The 19,384-nt window shown below is 42.9% G+C and overlaps 1 protein-coding gene across 1 annotated transcript in view; it reads left to right on the forward strand.

Moving 5' to 3' along the window:
* Positions 1 to 19,384, forward strand: part of THNSL2 (threonine synthase like 2) — a 385,764-nt gene that overhangs the window by 230,659 nt on the left and 135,721 nt on the right. The window contains exon 5 of the mRNA XM_069632200.1: positions 15,572 to 15,802. Within this exon, the coding sequence (XP_069488301.1) occupies positions 15,572 to 15,802 (231 nt within the window). The remainder of the gene's footprint in view (positions 1 to 15,571; positions 15,803 to 19,384) is intronic.

A 19,384-nucleotide genomic window follows, 5' to 3' on the forward strand; every position in this document is an offset into this window, starting at 1 on the left:
AGATACTAAAAGAAGACGAATGATGACGTCATAAGAACCTCGATTGACTCACATATAGAAGCTATGAAGACCTGTGAATAATGAAAAGAGACAAAACACCATGGGTAAATGACATCCTGACTTTGAAGTGCAATAATTGATGTCAAATGTCAGAAACTTATGCCATGAGCGCGATGAGCATATTAAGCCAGTTTACACGTGTACATATGCAAGGAACCGCAAGAAGCAAGAATTCATGATGCTTGCTAAGCTTAGTAGTTAGATAGATTGCGGCAAGCACCACTTATATACATATATAACTCAAAAGGAGCACTTTATATAAGTATATTTCCAATATGCACAAGAGCAGAACCGACCAAAGATTACTTAAGGTCTCAAGAGGAGAGCTTCGCAGCAACCAAATCGAGAATTAAAGACAGAGAGAAACTCAGACAAAGGCAATTCATGCCAAGAAGCCAAGGTCATACCAGCTGAAATAGCCCAATAGTGGATATAATTAATTAAGAGAAGAACAGAGTATCCTATTCTTAAAGGTCAAGATAAGCCACAGAAGGCAGATGGCTGACAAAATGAAATCAAATACACGAATTACATGGAGATAAGACAATTTCACGGTGTCGGAATCACGTGACTGAGCAAGCAGAAGGGATGAAACTTTCACACCTACGCATGGACTTGTGCCATGCTGAGACGCCTTAACCTTTCCAGACCAAGAAGCAGTCTCAAGGCCAAAATACAAAGAAATAATTGACACATGACCACTGAAGTGATGATTGGTTGTTGCAATAATTGGAGGGAGGTTGGGGGTGCAGACGAACTCCATGCACCTGGCCGGCCATTCTGCACGCTGCTAGGCTAGTGGAAATGTATGAGTGGGGTTGATGCCAACCCAATCTTAGTGGGCCAAGTAATCTAGGTTCCTAAAGTTAGTAGAACCAATGAGACGTCGTACTTTTAGTGACGTCTACAGTAGCCATTTTGAAGGAAGGTCTTAGATGCCCCACCTGACACTATTTATCCAATCCCTTAATTTCGTTACCATATATAGATATAGCACCTATATTAAAGTTACCTTCCTAGAACCAGTAGAATTGCATGCAACATTTTAAGCATTACACATCAGCGATGACGAGTTTTTAGTATAACTATTGTGTTTTTTATGTAATTAATTGGAGTTCAAGCAGGAAGGAAGATTGAGCGATTGCTGATATTCATTAACTCCCCGTTTTTTTGTACTTGTCATTAAACAGACTACCTTTGCCAAACCGTTGAGTTGTCATTATTGATTTGATGCGAGAGTACTAATCTGCATCCCCATCCATCTCACGGGTGCTGCTGCCTCATCGTAACGTGCTATTGAGTAATCCCCAGCTCTATTGGCCGGTTGGGGTCCTAGTGCACAATACAATGGGACAGAACAGAGGAGTTCCTTTCGTTAAAGAGAGTGTTGTCAGGGCCATCGAGAGCGGCTCTAGAAGAGAACTTTGATATAGGAAGCATCGAGGATAGGATCGATAAAGACTATCAGGAATTAAGGGACAGTAGCAAATCGGGAAGCCGAGGGAAGGGAGAAAAATCCCCTATATTTCAATTACAAAGGCAAGAGGAAATCCATTCAGTCTTGAGCATAGGGATTTATCCTTAAGCAGACTGACCTTAGATAAGGGTGAAGGGGACGAAGGTCATACTAGTTGGGAACTAGGAATGTCTGATGAGGAGAGGGAATCCTTCTGTGGGGAAGAGGGAGGAGGTGCATGTGCCCCAGAGGGATGCCTGCAGACAGTCAAGGAAGTATGATGGTAGCAATCTAAGGATAGGACACCAGATCCCATAGCATACCCAGAGCGTCCCAGAGGATGATCTCATAGTGACAAGGGAGAGTCACCGCCATATGTGAACAGATTAAGATCATTGCCAGGGAGGAGAAATTCAGAGACTATTGTCCTGTAAGCGATATTCAATCAACACTACAGCCAAGTCACTGCCTAGTCTGGGATGCTGAGGAAAACCCTTATTAATGTATTTTTATGTCTAGTTCAGTACTCTGGATGACCACCCTTGTATAACACCCCCTCTTAGAATCCCCCTTACCCCACTGAGCCAAGAAGTAGGTTTGTTTTGCAAATTAAAAGGTTTATTTGAGAATTTAAACAATATATATATATATATCACACTTTATAATAAATTAATATCTGATAGTACACTTAGACATATGATGTTGATCAACAATGGGTAATCTGGCACTAGCACACTTCTTTACAATCACTGAGGAGTTAGTATAGGATAGATAAAGTAGCAAAAATACTTTTATGATTTTAAGGGAAAATCAATGAGGAATAAAATGCAGTACAGAGATACTTGATATGATTTTAGCAAAAGATAAGATAATCACTTTTTCTCTGGCAATTCACTCCCCTCCCCTATGCAATGTAAGAAATGGAAGGAGATGGAAAGAGGAGCACACAGTTCTCAGGAATGAAATCAAATACAATACGAAATTCAGTTCCCCCCCAGCAAGCTTAGAGAAAACAGGTATGAGTTTTAAAACACAAGCCCAAGTGCTTTGAATGTGGCGGCAGTGAAGTGAGAAATATGCTGAAAATGCTTTTAATTCCCTTTAGGAGGTTCAGGGTGAGTGAGAGATACTTGGGATGAGCTCAGGCTCACTTTAGCAATGATTCAGGGATGGTTATTAAGAGACAAACGAATTTTTAGCACAGGAAAGCAAAAAGCTGCTATCTTTTTACAGGTAAAGAAATCAGGCCAAATCGCAAATCGCGGCGAAATTCGCGAGTGCGTGAATCGTGATTACGGCAAAAGTATAGTAGCAAGTCGGTTCTAGGTTCGTTGGAAAGCTGAGATTCTAAGCTTTCAGAGGAAAGTTAAACCAAGTTCCTAGGACAAACGGTTCCAGAGATTTGAACGATTTTGTAAAGGTCGTTTTTCGGATTTAAAGTAACTCAAATTGACAGGTGACAGCTTTGAAAATGACAGATGACACGATTTCTAGGAGACAGTTCTAATCAGATTAAAATAGTTGGATTAAATTATTTTAACTAAGAGTTTATTTCTGTCACAATCTGATCTAAGTACTCACTCCTAGCTTTGAAAGGACTGGACCTCGCCACGGATCGGGTCAGGATTGGCTGCGATTCTCTCGCCATGGACGGTCTTTGCGCGCAGCTCCTGGGTCAGATCGCTCTGCTGGGTCTGTCAGGCACCGGTTCTGCTCACAGCGTCTGGGTCAGCTCCCCGGATACAGCGGCCTGTAGTTCTCTGGATCGCTGGTCTGCTTTCTGGGTGTCTCTGCTTTCTCTGGGTACAGCGCTGCTTCTGGATCTTTCTGGCGCAGGGTTTCAGGCCAGAATCAACAGCTCAGCCCGGCTGTGAATAGTCTGCAAATGATTTTGAGGCCTGCTGAAGAGAACTCAGCTTGTGGGTGAGGCCTGTTCTTTACACATTCTGAAGTAAAGTCTTGGTCTCTGAAGATTGATGGATTGAAGTCTGAAGTCTCCCGGCAGAGCGTCCCGCGGAAAGTGAAAAAGGGATCTCCACTTGTCCTGCACTGTCTGCTTTTATGTGTTTAGAAAGTGGGTGTGTGCGCAGCATCACTAAGCCAGCCCCTCTCTCAATGTATCATTGGCCAAGCTTTACTTTCTCCCTTGATTGGGGGAACTGAGTTGTGAGTCAGAGTGATGAGGTAGATTTTATGGCCAGAGGGCCCTCCCTTGTCATCTTTCCACACAAATCTATATTTGATCCAAATACATATTTTCCCAAATACACAGTTGTTTTTACATCACCTACACACATCATATATCACATGAGGTAGGCACTGTTCCGACTCTGGTGTTTCTAGGAGCTTGGGTAAAGAAATGGCAACTTATTTTTGATTTTAGTGGGTTATACAACATTGGTTTTTCATTACAAATTATACACATATACACGGCCTGTCCATACATACTCCAGTAAATTCCCATGTCTCTAGTTTAAACACAGAGTCTGTAGTATCAATAGATAGTGGGGTTTTGCCCCAGAACATCACACAAATTGGAGTTTGGGCTTGAATTGTGGGCAAAGTTTTCAGTTTAAGGATCCCCAAATTTTACTTTTCTGTCATCTGGTTACCAAGAGTTATCAGCGTTTCTGTAAAATATATATTTGCTTTCAATTCAAAGTACTGCAGTGTTTGAGTCCGCCCCCAAAGTTTGGGGATGACAGTGATCACATGTCTCTCCTGGCTGGCAGATCTTTGTTGACAGGAAACAGTCAAAATCACCATATCCTATTCAAGGGAAAAGGTCTTTTGTGTGGGCTCCAGCAAGCTGAGGTCAACAGACCAGGGGGCCACTTTGCATTTGGTTAGCATGACCATGTGATATCCTGGGCTTTCTGAGGTGAGAAGGTTTCCCAGCCTTTTGGCCTGTTAATCAAATCAGATTGTCTCTGGGAACAGCAGGTGGTTAGATCTTCCATTACCTAACAAGCTTTGAAGTCCCAATTGTCACAGAAGGCTGATTAGCTTCTGAAGTAGCAGTTCTCCTGTCAGAGTTTAGACCGCTAGCGCCACCTCGAGTCCAAAGCGGGTACTGCATGCATTTTTTTGAGTTGTCTTGAAATACTGCATTTCAATAGAGTGGTCTTTTGCTTGATAGTATAGGACCCTTGCTTAACATTGTTTTGATGGCATCCTCACAGTAGAGTGGTGATGTGGAACCCCCCCACAAGAAGGTTGTATCTTTGGAGTGGTCTCGTACCAACTGCGCAGTTCTCCTATTCTGGCGTGAATGTGGGCGGCGATAGCTCATCCCCACATCCACCCAGTCTATTGATTTAGTTTGTTCTGGGATAGAATAATGGGCGGCGACAGCTCACCCCCACATCTACCCAGTCTATTGATTCAACATGGGTCAAAACCCATGACAGTCCCCTCCATGGATAGGCAGACGATGGGAGCCGATTGCGGGTTAGGGTATACGCAGTTTCCTTTATTGGAAAAAGGGGGAGCAAGACCGCAGTATATTCCATGGCCACAGATGGACAAGTATAATTTAAGATGCAAGCTCCCGAGTTTGACATTGGGTGTGGGAAAATGGATTTATGAACTAGAAAAAATGACAAGAGGAACTACGTTGGCCATAGGGGAAGGGTTTCTTGGCATCCATCATTGGAGAAAGAGCTCATGACATACGGAGGAGAGCAGGTATTCAAGTGTCACAGCACAGAATACAGCGCACGATGGAGCACCATTTCATAATTGTAGCGCAGATGTGTGGAGAGCTCTTAGGGTACAGTATGATGACACATCGGACATGGGTGAAATTATGACATGTAAGATGAAAGAAGATGAAGATCTTGCTTACATTCAGGATATTCAGGAGCTTTGGATTCTTGAAACGAAAGAGCCATGGGACAAAACGGCAGCACTATTTTACCACATTTTATGTCAAGGGCCGTCAGAGCACGCGCAGAGACAGATGAAGAAATTAATGGGGATGGAAGGTAAGCCTTGGGCTGAGATACAGCTGATGATAGTGAATCACTGTCGGCTATTACAAGTGAAAAATAAGAAAGACGAGGCCAGGAAACATGGAGTAGCCAAATTAGTTCAGAAGACATTGTCACAGTATGCCATTTAAGGGGCGTTATTGACAAGCAGAGAAGGGCTGAGAATACAGCAAGCAGTGGTTTCATCGCAGGCAAATCATCAGCGCCCGATGGACCATGGAGGAAATGGTTTGTGCCACGAGGTAAATGTATGGGGGATAGAGGAAGGGGTGGATTCCAAAATGATCAAGGTGGGTTTCAAAATGCACAGAATGAGAATCAGAATATGCAAGGAGGATTTAACCAAGGGGGACTAATTAGAAGGCCTCCTCCTGTATGTTGGACATGTGGGATGACAGGACACATTGTACACATATGTGGTAGCCAAGGGAATGTACATAATGGCCAATCCTCAAGAGGGGGACAGTTTATCCTCCAGCATATAGCTCACAAGGTATGGAAGGATTTGCACAAGATCAGAGAGTATCAAACACAGACACCGCAAATGCAATAGGCACAGCAACCACAGCAAGCGCAAATTATTCCACTGCAAAGGCATTCGCAATACGCCCATATGCAAATGAAACAGTATGCAAACACAGGACAATAATTGACACCTAGAAAAGGGGTTGTTAGTGTGGTGGGAGGTAATCCTTTCACAGGTACAGGGGTATGCATGTACCTACAATAGGACAGCTCACAGGGTGGCTTGATGTGTTCAGTACTATCTGTGACACCAGACAGCCAAGAGGAACCAAAGGTCGATGTGACAATAGGAGGCAAATCTTTCTTTTTTTTAGTAGACACTGGGGCTACTCGTTCATGCATACGGGAAATGCCATGAATGCTCAAGGGTTCCCTGGAGCTACAAGTTTACTAATGAATTACAAGTCTCTATAGGAGAGTGTGACATGTGTGTTCCATTGTTGTATTCACAACAGACACCAGTTAACATTTTGAGAAGAGATTTGATAACAAAATATAACATGACAATTTCTTTTACTGATGAAGGTATTATGTGTTCCACTCCTGGAATACATTACATGAATGTGGGTGAATTTATATTGGCATTCACAGGGCAAGTGGCTCTGCAAGGTAATCCAGTGGAGCCAGAGGTTTTCTTTTATGGGGTTGAGCATTCTATGAACATGGTAACCTGGCTTAGTGGGGAAGACTATGAGAATACCTGACAAATGTTTGTTTAGACCAAAGATACCTATCGACGAAGAGGGGGGACATACCATCCCTATATAATTAGATGCAGCCATAATATGAAGGGAAATGCTTGAAGGAACAGATGACGAGGGTAGTCCATGGAGGACCGTGATAGCTCTCGAAGAAGGGTATAGGCTGACTGACATACTGATGATGACACATTTAGGTATGATCCCACAGTCGATGAAGTAGTGTTTTACATGAGTGTCACTTTCTGGATAAGGATAGAGAGAAGGGAAGTTCCACAAACAATGGTGATAAAACAGCAGTGGCCAGTATTTATTGACAAAGACTTGGAGAAGGTGCCAAGGGGCCTATAGACCTCAGGCCCTTATGACGAAGGACTGTTAAAGGGAGTAAGGGAAGTCAAAATAAATCTGAAACCAGGAGCAATTTTACCTCGAGCAAAACAATACCCCATGTCTAGAGAGGCTGATGAGGGTCGTGAAGATTAATACAGGACATGAGACCGATTAACCAGATTGTAGAGGCAGAGTTTCCTTTAGTTCTTAACCCAGAGACAATACTATGCAGTATCCCAAGAAGAAGGATATTTCACGGTGATTGATTTGAAAAATGTGTTTTTCTCAATCCCGTTATAGAAGGACTGACAAGACTTCAGCTCATTTATATTCCGCCAGACTTATCTGAAACACACTAGGCTGCCCCAAGGGTACTGTGAGTCTCCATCGATCTTTAACAGGGTCCTCCAAATAGACCTAGGCAATATTGATTTGAAAAGTGCCTTTATACAGCATGTAGATTACATTTTAATTTGTAGCACCACAGAAGATGAGTGCCGACAGGACTCGATTCAGTTGATGACTATCCTAGCAGACAAGGGATACAAGGTAGACAAGGAAAAGTTACAATATTGTCAAGAAGAGGTGTTCTACAAAGGACAATTGAACTCACATGGAGGAAAGAAGGTGCCACCTGAGGCGATTATGAAAACTACCAAACCACATATAGTAAAACAGATGACATTTTTTTTGGGGCTATGCATTTATGTAAGAGCCTTGGTGTTTGACCATAGTTCATATACAAAACCCCTTTAACCCCTTTTGCAGGCTTTAAATAAAGCACAGGTAGATAAAGTCACAATAGAATGGACTGAGGAAATGGATGATGGATTTGAAGAGTTGAAAAAAGCAATCTGTATAGCTCCTGTTTTAGAAATTCTGAATTATGCAGAGTTTTTCTTATTCTCGTACATGAATGGGACAGTTATGACAGCAGTGCTTATGCAGAGGACCACATTGGGGTACAAACCCCTAGCGTATTACAGTGGGATTCTAGACCCAGTTATGAAGGGATACTTTCCTTGATAACAGTCATTGGCAGCCACCGTGTTTGCAAATGAGAAGTCTACAAGCATTGTAATGGGTTGTTCCATGACTCTTTTTGTGGAACATGCTTTGTTTGCCATTTTAGAGAAAGCCAAAGGTACATTGACATCCCAGAGAGCTTCTGCTTACGAAGTGAGGATTTCAAACCCAGCGATTAAAATTGTCAGATGTAAAATAGTGAATCCTGCTATGTTTATAGCTGAGCCAGTGACAGAGTGACCATGTGAATGATTGTGCAAACTATATAGAATTCTATGGTGATATACTGCGCGTAAAAGAGAACTCACTGTCAGGAGGGGAAATTCTCTTTATTGATGGCTCTTCGAAAATTGATCAAATCAGTGGAGAAAGGCATTCTGGTGCAGCTGTAGTGCGGCATAGAGCAAATGGTGAGTTTGAGGTTGTAGCAAGTGCAAGACTACTGTCTCACTTTTCGGCGAAAGCAGCAGAATTGGTATCGCTTATTGTCGTGCTTGAAAAACAGGAAGGGCAGGAAGTGACGGTGTACAGTGACTCTGTCTATTTGACGTCAACCGTACACGCAGAGCAAGCCTGTTGGAAAATTAGGGGCTACCTCCCTGCAGACGGCTCTCCATTACAGCACGCATCCTTATTGGATAGGCTTAATAAGGTGTTACAGCTCCCAGTAGCCATAGCAGTCGTTAAATGTGCCTCTCACACTAAGCAAACAGACATTGGGCCTCATTACAAATCGCCCGGTATGGAAACAACAGTGGCGGTAAACCCGCCGCCACCGTTGTTTCCATGCTGGGCGATCACAACTCCTGCAAGGGGAGGCGTCAAACCCGCCAGGTCTGACCTGGCGGGTTTAACACCGCCCGCCTGCAGGCAGACGTGGAAATACCAGCACCATCACGAGATGGTGCCGGTGTTTCCATGATCCCTGTTCCCCCCGTAAAATGTTAGGAATAGGGATTAACACCATTGCGCCTCCGGAATTCCCGGGACACCAGGGTTGTAATGCCCTGGTATTTCCGGGAGTCACAGAGGCAGAATGGTAATACGAGTCCGGCGGTAACCAGGCAGTTTCACCGCCTCTGTTACCGCCAGACTCGTAATGAGGCCCATTGTTTCTTGTGGGAACGAAGCTGCAGACACAGAAGCCAAAAGGGCTGCATATTCCCCAGATATTTCAAATTTTGATACTCGAAATTTCAAAGAAAAGGTAGTCACAGTTATGGTGATACAAGAAGGGTTTAATAAATCACTGAAGACCCAATTAGTGGAGATTCAAGGCAGTGCACCACTGGAAGAGCAGGAATTATGGAAGCAAAGGGGGTATTTGTTTTTCCCCCACCAAAGCATTGCGACAAGACAGCACCGGAAAGCCGGTGATGCCAGTAGCATTGTTAAAGGTAGCGCTTGAACAGCTGCACTACCCTGCGCATGTAACTGGGGAAAGTCTTGCTGCAACAATTGCAGAAGACTGGTCAGTTCCAAACCTGTTAGACCATGTTGCACTTTATGTAGTAAACTGCATTGTATGTCAAAAGATTACCGCTTGGCATATACTGTGAACAATTAGGAGTAATTCCTCGACCGAATGGTCCGTTTCAACATTTACATTTTGACTATGATGATATGTTGCGTGTTGTGGATACAGGTATTTAGAAGCAGGTCCGTGTAGACACCCTGACGCCACTTGCGCTGCAAAGTTTTTAGTACGTGAAGGCTTTCCAAGATGGGGAGTGTGTGAAGTGCTGAGATCCGATAATGGGCCACATTTTGTCAATGAAGTACTTAAAGAGATAGCACTATTATTGAATGGTAAGCACATGTTTTCTTCTGCTTATCACCTGTAAGCAAATGGGGTATGTGAGAGACTCAACGGCCTCCTTAAAGAAAGGATTTCCAAGCTCAAGCTTACGTTGAAAAAGGGGTAGCTATATTGCCTGCCCTTAGCTTCATTTGCCCTAAGGAATCAGCCTGGTTCAGACCACCGCCTCACACCCCATGAATTAGTAACAGAAAGGTGAATGAGAATGCCTCTTAGACTCCATCAAGGAGTAGAAGTGTTGCCCAGAGTACAGCAGAAATGTTAGAAAATTAGCTACGTGCACATTTGACATGTATGACCACTAGTATTTCTCTCATTTCAGATCAACTCAAGCGCCAGAGAGGGCCAGTCTTAGAACACAGATGAAAACCATCCAGCAACCGGATCAAGATTTTACGGGCCCTTTGTTGTAGAAAATGTTACTCCTTCAGCAGTAAAAGTCCAAGGCAGATGAGTGTGCATACACCTGAACGAGGTAACAATACACACCGACGAGACCGCAGCACCCCTCAGTCACCAGTCCAGAAACAAGACGTGAAGAAGAATTTCAGCGTGTTCAGACGCGATTGATGACAAAAAAGATGGACGATAAAGTTACAAGCTGATTTAATAAATGCACATTTGCATTTGGACTGTCACTCCCCTTAGACACTCCTTATAGATATTATATGATATGATATTTTATTTGTTTCGCGCTCATACACAAGTGTTTTAGAGCGTGACAAGGCAGGGGAGGGGAACAAGGGAGGACAAAAACAATGTTCCTACTAGTCACAGTGACATTGAAAACGTGCAAGTGCAGGGTGAGGGACGGTGAAAAAGTGTAATAGGCAGGGGAGGAGTGGAACGTGCAGAGCAAGGGGTAAAACAACAATTGGTAGTTCAGCCAGCAAGTGGCAAGTGCAAGGTTAAAGCACAGACAGGGGTGTCTAAAAAGTGCAGGTAAGGGGACTGTAGGGTTACAGATAGAGACCCAAGTGCAAGGGATGCCAGGAGGCAGCGCGGGTGTGTGGCTAGGGTGGGAAGGGACCTGGGCCCAAAAATCAGGGTATAACCAGGTGCTGAAGCAGACAGATCAGCAGGGGAGAGGAAGAGTGAAGACTAAAGCAAAGAAGAAGGTCTTGAGGTGCTTCCGGAACCGAAGATGGTTCTCAAGTTTCATAGATGCTCGGAGGCTGTTCCAGAGGCAGGCCCTGCTGAGGAAAGAGATCTTCCTTCAACTCGTTGCTTGGAGAAGCGACTGACCCTGAAGGAGCAGGCATGCAGATCTTTGCCAGGATTCTCAGGAATTCTGAAAAATGAAAATGAGAAAAACATTGATGTATCAAGAATATGTCTGATTTGGATTTTCAAGTTTGATAACTGGATATGTGAGCAGTACCCCGACTGGTTTTCCACTGAGCATTTATTTGGCTAGCTCTATGGTCTTGTCAGACAGAGATGTGCATCGACTCGTACTTGCTGTTTTTGTGTTTATTCTTCAGGCTTACCCTGCTCTTGTCAGAAGAGATGTGGACATTCACACTTTTAAACAGGATCCTAAGAATGGCCTTGTAATTAGAAGGCTGCTTGTAGCAATAGTAGATGAATTACTGCTACTACCAAATTCATTACAACTACCAGAGTAGTGTTTTTCCTTCCTTAAATTGCAGTAAAAATGAGAGATGTTGAAGCTGGTATGATTTCGGAGAATTAGCAAGCTCAAGAAGTTTCAGAATGGCATAAGTGGTGGTGATTAAGGAGAGTTGCTATGTGTGTTCCCTGATAACGTATGCCATGCGCAAACCTACAAGATATTTATAGCTACAGAAGTACCAGTGCAAAAAAGCCCATTCCCTGGCGCATCTTGCACTCTGCCAGACAAGAGGACAGTTCCAAGGAAGAACAGCATGTCTGGTATAGGTAAATAAGGAGACATCTCAAAGAGAAGATAATTATGTGCAAGATTTAAAGTTATGAGAGAGGCAAGAAACAAGGCATCGGGTAATCGAATATGAGCAGCCGGGAACAAATGGAGCTGAAATCAAGGTTGAAGAAACTAAGATATTAAATTGTCAAGGCAAGAATGAAGAAGAGATACAGAGATGCTGGGAAAGAGGTCAATTGCAAATCAAAGTAACAGTGCCGACTCCATAAGGATGGGCCGATGGCCTGACAGTGTGCATAGCAGCAGCATTAACTGGACAGTATGAGCCAGTTATAGATAGATACTGCAGAAAATGAATGCAAGAATCACTGGTCGAAAATTATGGAATTGTTGACATAAGTCGATGACAAAGGAGGACCATTGCAGATACTACCTCTAAAGAGTGCATCTTTGTGTTTCAGAAATAATGGTACGAGAAAGGTTGGAGAAAAACACCAGTGTGGCCACATTTTTGATGTACCAGGCATCAAGGAAGGGACAGTCGTCCTAATGGATCATTATTGGGCTTGTGTGTCCAGAGCCTACATGAAGCTGCCCAAGGATTGGGAGGAATGTGTTCCTTGGTATTGATCCATGTTCCAGCGTTAGTAATTCCACAGAGTGACCTGAACATTGGTGAATTTCCTAAAGCGGATGACCATTTGAAAAGGAGAAGATCCCTTGAATTCCTCAATCCAACAAAGAGGGAGGACTATTTCTCAGCCAAATAAATCAATAGAAGCCTTTGATGCTGTGCCATACGAGCACAGATTGTTCAGTAATACTGTTTCAATATTCACAACTATCTTTATGCCTGGGATCCAGGTGATGGCCGATGCAAATTGGTTGCAAATCACTCGCTGGGAGCCCCTGCAGACAATCAACACTACCATAAAGGGATTCAACGTGATCAGGGAAGAATTGAGGGCCATATGATGGATAACCCTCCAGAACAGATATGTCCTTGATATGATTACAGCAATGGATTGAGGAGTTTGCGCCAAAATTGGGCCATCATGTTGCACGTTCATATCTTCTCACGATGACGGGAATGGGACCTTGACAGAGGCCATAACGTTGTTGACAAGCCTGCACAACAAAATGGAAGATGAGACAGAAGATATTGCAGATGACAGGTGGTTTGCATCTATCTTCTCATGGGTTGCGCAGTGGATGGCAAACATCTTTAAACTTCTTGGAGCGGTATTGGTGATGATAATGTTTGGATTCTGTGTGATCAGGATAATCATCACAGAGTGCAAGAAGACAGTCAAGAAGGCAGTGGGAATGAAGATAATGATCAATGTCGAATCAGGATTTGGACCCACGGAGTTGACTGATGAAGAAATCAGAGAGTGCATAAAGACCAGCATTGTAGCACCTGAAGGAACAAAGTTCCTGTATCCAAAGAACCAGAAGAAGTACGTGGGACAATGGATCTGCTGTAATCCGAATGGACAGTGCAGCTACATGACCTGGAGTATTGATGAACATGTAAAATCAGCAGTGTCCCTGAAAGGAGTGATGAAGATCTAGACTCCGAAGAAGCACTTCTTCAAGAGAGGATACCAAGATGTGAAAACTGATGAAGGAGTGGTCGATGAATCAACCAGAGGGGGGAGTGTATAGGAGCAGCTGAATGCCTCTGCAGGAAGTCCTGCCCCCATCCTTCCTATATTCTGGCAGCCAGAAGTCGTGACATCCACGACACCAGTGATTGTGCCTATTCCACGAAGAGCTTTCCAGAAAAGGTATCCATTGAGAAAACCATATCTGATGTATCCCCATAAAGATGACAATCTCTTGGAGGAGATCCCCGAAGGGATATGAAGATGAAAGAAAGAGAAGTTGGTGACCTCACAAGAAGTGAGCGTGACGCACTGAGAAGAGTGGCTGAAGAGGAGGATGTATACATGTTATGGAATCTGATGACGAAGTAAAGAATCGAGTAAACTTACATGCGGAATGAAGATTGCATGTGTGAAGAGCACTACAGAAAATGCAATCTGTTTTATAACTGTATAGCTGCAGAAATGCAAGTAGACTAAGTGATCTTAAAGGCTGGCTATACGTAGTGAATAGACTGCAGGCATACCACCATTATATAGCAGTATGGACATCGGTGTCACATATTTAGTAAGCTCGGACCCACGAAGATAGAACGATCGGAAAAGCTGTGTCGCAGCAACATGAAGCTAAGAGAATGTAAAGGACTGGAAGAGCTGTCTTGCCTGGTGTCAAAGGATGAAGTAGCCAAGAACTGGTTATCTATCTGAAAAAAACAGTAACCGTGAGACGCTGAATCGACTCGTTTTAAGGTACAAGGAAAAAACACAATGAACCATGAATGCCAAGTTTATTAATTAAAAACAATTAAATGCTGCAAAACAGGCCGAAATACGGTCACCTGTCATGTGAGCTAAGTATGAAAATAGAAGGTGGGCATGCTGTGCTGGACTTAAGATAGCGTGTGCTCACACTCTGTTTTATTCCCAGGACCAAGGATACTTTGCATGCCCGAGTTCAAAGACAATCTGAATGGCAGAAGGCATGAGAGATGTTGGGCTAATTGGATGAGGAGACATGGTCAAAGTCTTGTTTTTAAAATGTTGCTTTTCTTTCTTTGCATATCTTTCTTCATATAGATTTTCATACATCAATGGCATATTTTATTAATTATCACTGTGCGATGTGTACAGGCAAACAGATATTATACATTAAAAGGAGAGCAATGGAATAATGAAAATATTTAAGTGCATTAAAAAGAATCAACAAACATAGGCAAATAAATTATTAGAGCTATCTGTGTTAATTGCATCAACTGTGAGCAAACCTCATCTGCGGGAATCATAATTGGTTAGGCACACATCCAATGAAAACATGTTCTCGGATGAATAAGATATCCTCCATGTCTTCCATTACTTTTCTTAATAACACAAATTCAGAGAAAGGGGTGCTTTAAAGCAATATATGCAATTATTAGGGACTCATAATCCACAGCAGGGTTGTTTCCCAATCAATTTCCTGAGTGTGTCATACACAGCAAAAACGTGCCTGAAGTTATCTTTCGCACAATGAAAGCACAAGTTGCAGAAGACCAACTTGCTCCACCCTCATATTCCACCCTGCCTCACTCGCTGAAATGACGTCTCAGAGTAGAGAGACATGGCGGTGTGCCAGGAGTGACCCATGCCTGAATTAAATGTGATTGGTTTCTCCTGATATCAGTTGCCTTCCCCTGTATGTTTCTCTTCTGACTCCAAAACAAAAAGGAATTCATGACTCCAGTCACCCTTTCCCAGCTGCCCTCTGGTGGCTTATCCTGAAGTACTGCCATGCTCATGCACAGGTGTTCTCTGTTCCCCGTGGCACCTAGGAAACCAGTTAGGAAGGTGGCTTGGGAGGAGGCAGCAATAGAAGAGGGATGGTGGAGGGGTCTGTTTTTTGAGTCCATCATCAATGGATTGTGGTCCTCTAGTACTATGATGTGGCAGCAATGGACAACCACCATCCTTATGCTTAAGCGTTACCTCAAACATATATTGACATAACTTTTGTCATAGGTTCCATACACCCTACACTCTGCTAATAGGCAGAAGGAATGTTAAGGAATGTCAGAGTTGATCGCTCAACTCTTTCTATAGTCTCTCTTTGCATGTCAGAGGTTCTTCTTTAGTAGACATTACCACTTGATGGAATAAAGACTCACATGTATCATTCTAATAATTGTATGTGTCTTCTTTTTTCTTTTTTCAGTTGACGGCACCTCAGATGACCTGGATGTACCAATCAAGAAGCTGTTTGCAGACCATGACTTTGTTGTGAAGCATAATTTGATGAGCTTGAACTCCGTCAACTGGTCTCGGATTTTGATCCAGGTGTCCCACTTTTTCTACGCCTATTTCAGGTGTGCTCCGCCCATGGGGCCCGACGCATTGCCTGATGTAGAAGTCATAGTACCCACGGGTGGAGCAGGAAACATTGCAGGTGAGAAGAATCATTTCTCCACATTAACTCTGGAACTTCAGGAAAAAAATAGGTTTGCCGATCTAGAAATAATTAATATCACTTAAAAAAAAAAAAATTGTTAGCTACAGGATTTATGGAAATTGACCATTTATAGTGTAGTGCATTTGGTTAGTACGGGTAATTTCAAATGAATAATTAACAAAATGAGATAAGATTTTCCAAACTATATTTTTTGACTTTATAAAATAGGCCAGTAGGTTTTGGACTGGCAAATGACAAATGCACCCTCAAAAGCCTCATGCTGGTGTCATATGCTTCGCATTGTCCCCATATGCTAAGGTACAACTCCACATGAGCATCTGCTGCCAACATAGTCTAAGTGCACCCTCAAATGCCCCTGATACAATGATCGTCAAATGTACCTTTATAATTCATTAAAAGAAAAAATCACCACTGTAAATGCATTCGTGCAAAATATGTCCACATCTGAATCCAGTAGAAACCATATAAAATGTAAAAGGTCTTTCCACTGGAACCAGTTACTGCCATTAAAGTTTCTATTTGACAATCGTGGAGCCTATACATAAGCCCTTAATGATAAGCCACGTACTTGTCCATGTAACCTTGCCTAATAAACACAACAATAGAGGATACATTGATACTGCCCTTTGTTAGAGGACACATTATTATTATTTTTAGCTCGTAATGCACTCTAGTTATTTTTCTATCTTTGAATGCATGTTTTGTTTTCGTTAAACACTAACCCTGCGGAAAATGACAAAAAGGTCAGAAAAGGCAGCGTCAATAGAAAAGTGATAAAGAAGCAGATGCATTATTTCTCTGAGCAGTTGCAGTACCCAGTAAAGTAAACATGTAAACATACCCCACTCCTAGCAGCTGTTGAGCTTGGAACAAATCAATTTAATGTGAAAGAAAATCTTGTGGTACATAGCAGCGATGCACCAAATTCCAAGATGGCACCGACGTTGGTCCTCGTCACTAGGACTAGCAGTTCCAGTATCGGGGCTTCACAGAGTCGGACAACGTCGCAAAAAAGGATTTATGGATGATCACCCTGTGGCTACCCGCTCCTTGTTAGCGTAGGGTTTTGTGTTGTGTGCAGTTGCTGTCTCTTTGTTGTTCCTTGCCGTGCTCTTGCTGCTTGTTCCTAGCTCCTTCCTTCCTGCCCCGAACTCTCCCCTTCCCCTTTCCACGTTAATTCTTCCTCTTTGTTTTTGGCTCCTCATTTATTCATGGCTGATGCATTATTGAATATGCAGAAGTTTGAATCCTTCTGCCTCTTGGTTCTGCTGGCTGCCTCGCTGATCGCTTCTTCACGTGCTCCATTCAGTGTCAGTGAAGATACTGCGTTATGTGGGTGTTTTCCCCTTGGGTTTTTTCCTGTTGGAGCTTTGACTTCTCTCCTTTGGGGTAACCGGATTGTCAATTTACTTCTGACAAAGTGGCTTCTTCAGACGGAAGACCGCATTTCACATAACACGGTTGTCCATGGCCACCGATAAGGCCAGCCCTTGACAAAAACAGGTGCCTCAAACAACCCGCCATTGAACCTGATGACATGGAACAGGATTAACAGTTGTTAGCCGTTGTACAGTCGTTGACTGAAGAGGTACAAGGCCTACGTCAAGAAAATGTGGTACTTTGTCAAATGAAAAGGGGATAGAAGGAGCACACTCGCCGATTTATAGGAAAACTATTTTGAAAGGTAAAGAGAAATTACATCATATGTTGGGTGCAGGGTAGGACAAGTGGCCCTGGCACAAGGCTACCAAAATACACAAAGAGAGAAAAAGAGGATCCAAGCTGGAACCCTCCCGTCCCCTGCACACCGTGATTATGCGTCTCATTGACGCCTTAAAGTTCCTTCAAAAGTACAACAGTTGCAATTCACATTAGGTAATTTCAGATGCAAAGGCAATTTAAACTAAGGTAGAAATGATGCAGACAGATGTCAACATGTAAAAATACATGGATCATTTATTTCCAAACGCAGAGGCCAGAGAGAGTTCAATTCATTGAATATGGCTGACGTGTTTCGAGAAATTAAGTTCTCTTCTTCATGAGCCAAAGATTGTGTACATGAACTGGATATCAGCAATGTAAAAAAAGGAAAAAGGAAAGCAAGTTACAATCAAGGTAATATGATGTAAAGTCAATAACATATTATAGGTACAAAGTCCCATCATCAAGATTCCATTATTGATAGTTACAAATGTCATAAATGGACTCCAAATATCCCCAAAATTACAATTTACAGTGTCAAATCATACAGAACAGAGTTCAGTTGCATCCAAAGCCACATAATACTAGAGCGGAGGAAGGCCAATAAGCCAAGAAAAAGTGGTATATCTGTCAAAGGGAAATACATACTCATAAATGTGCTCACCCCAGGTCTAGGTTCTGTGTGTTAATATAGGCAGGCCACTTTGCTTGGGCAGTGGAGAATCCAAATCTTAACTTCACCAAGTAGAAAAAACCCACGGAGGAGGGAAGCCCTCTATGTTAAAGAAAATAAACACAGGGTCTATGGTGAGCCGTAAAACTACTAAGGATACGTATCAGGATAGAAGGTCAAAAATGACTAGCACTTACCACCCTTCTGGTGGGTGTCCTAAAACCGATAGTGAATACTATGTCTAGGAAGAGCCACTGCTGGATTCCTGCCGCGAAGTGCGGTATCACGGAGACCAAGCGTCTGGATCTAAAAAAATGTAAGTGCGCGTATTTGTCAGTTGCGGAAAGTACGGCTCAACCAGAAAACTGCTGGAAAGTTACAAAGTACATAGATCGTGTGTACGTAGCGATCAAACTTACAGTGTGTTGGTGTGTACAATGTGTTCATCGAGTCACGGGTTGGTTAGTAGAATGAGGGTCGCATCACTCCACTGAAGCAGCGCGTGTATTACAGTTGCTAGGCGATAGACGCTTCTCAACAGGGGGAAGACCCTCGAGCGCGTCGTCGGCAGTATAAGGTCCGTATTGCATAAACAACAACGACGGACTAGAAAACGGACTTAAAATGTGTGGAAGGTTCAACACAAGATGTAAAAGGTGGCAGCCATCTTAGAATGGATATTACGAGCGAGTCACACATGGTACAATGACTAAAGAGTTGTACTGGTCAAAAAAGTGAAAAAAGGAAACGTAGACAGGTTGTCAGTAAGCTCTACTGATGATAATTGTAATATTAATTATTCATTACAAAAAAGGTGATCTAGAGTGCAGTTAAAACAGGTAATTGCACCGAGACTTATTATGCAATTTCGGCCTTCTGGGTTATAGTATGGTGGCTTTGGATTTACATGGGGTAAAAAAAAACGAGATGTGAGTTAAAAGTATAGTTGAGGATATGTAGATATTTTGAGAACAGGGTGACCAAAGACCTGGAAAGGATTAACTATCAAAAAACAACCCCTAGCAATGTGAAAAAATGTCAACTTGACCACATTGAAGCTCTAGCCAGAGATGAAGAAATAACCATCAAACCGGCTGATAAAGGGGGAGCAATTGTTATAATGGACACGAGGGACTATACAGACAAATGCCTCGCACTTCTCAACGATGTGGATACTTACTCCA

Source organism: Ambystoma mexicanum, chromosome 6q (assembly GCF_040938575.1).
Source record: "Ambystoma mexicanum isolate Mex_15411 chromosome 6q, UKY_AmexF1_1, whole genome shotgun sequence".
Classification (NCBI taxonomy): Eukaryota; Metazoa; Chordata; class Amphibia; order Caudata; family Ambystomatidae; genus Ambystoma; species Ambystoma mexicanum.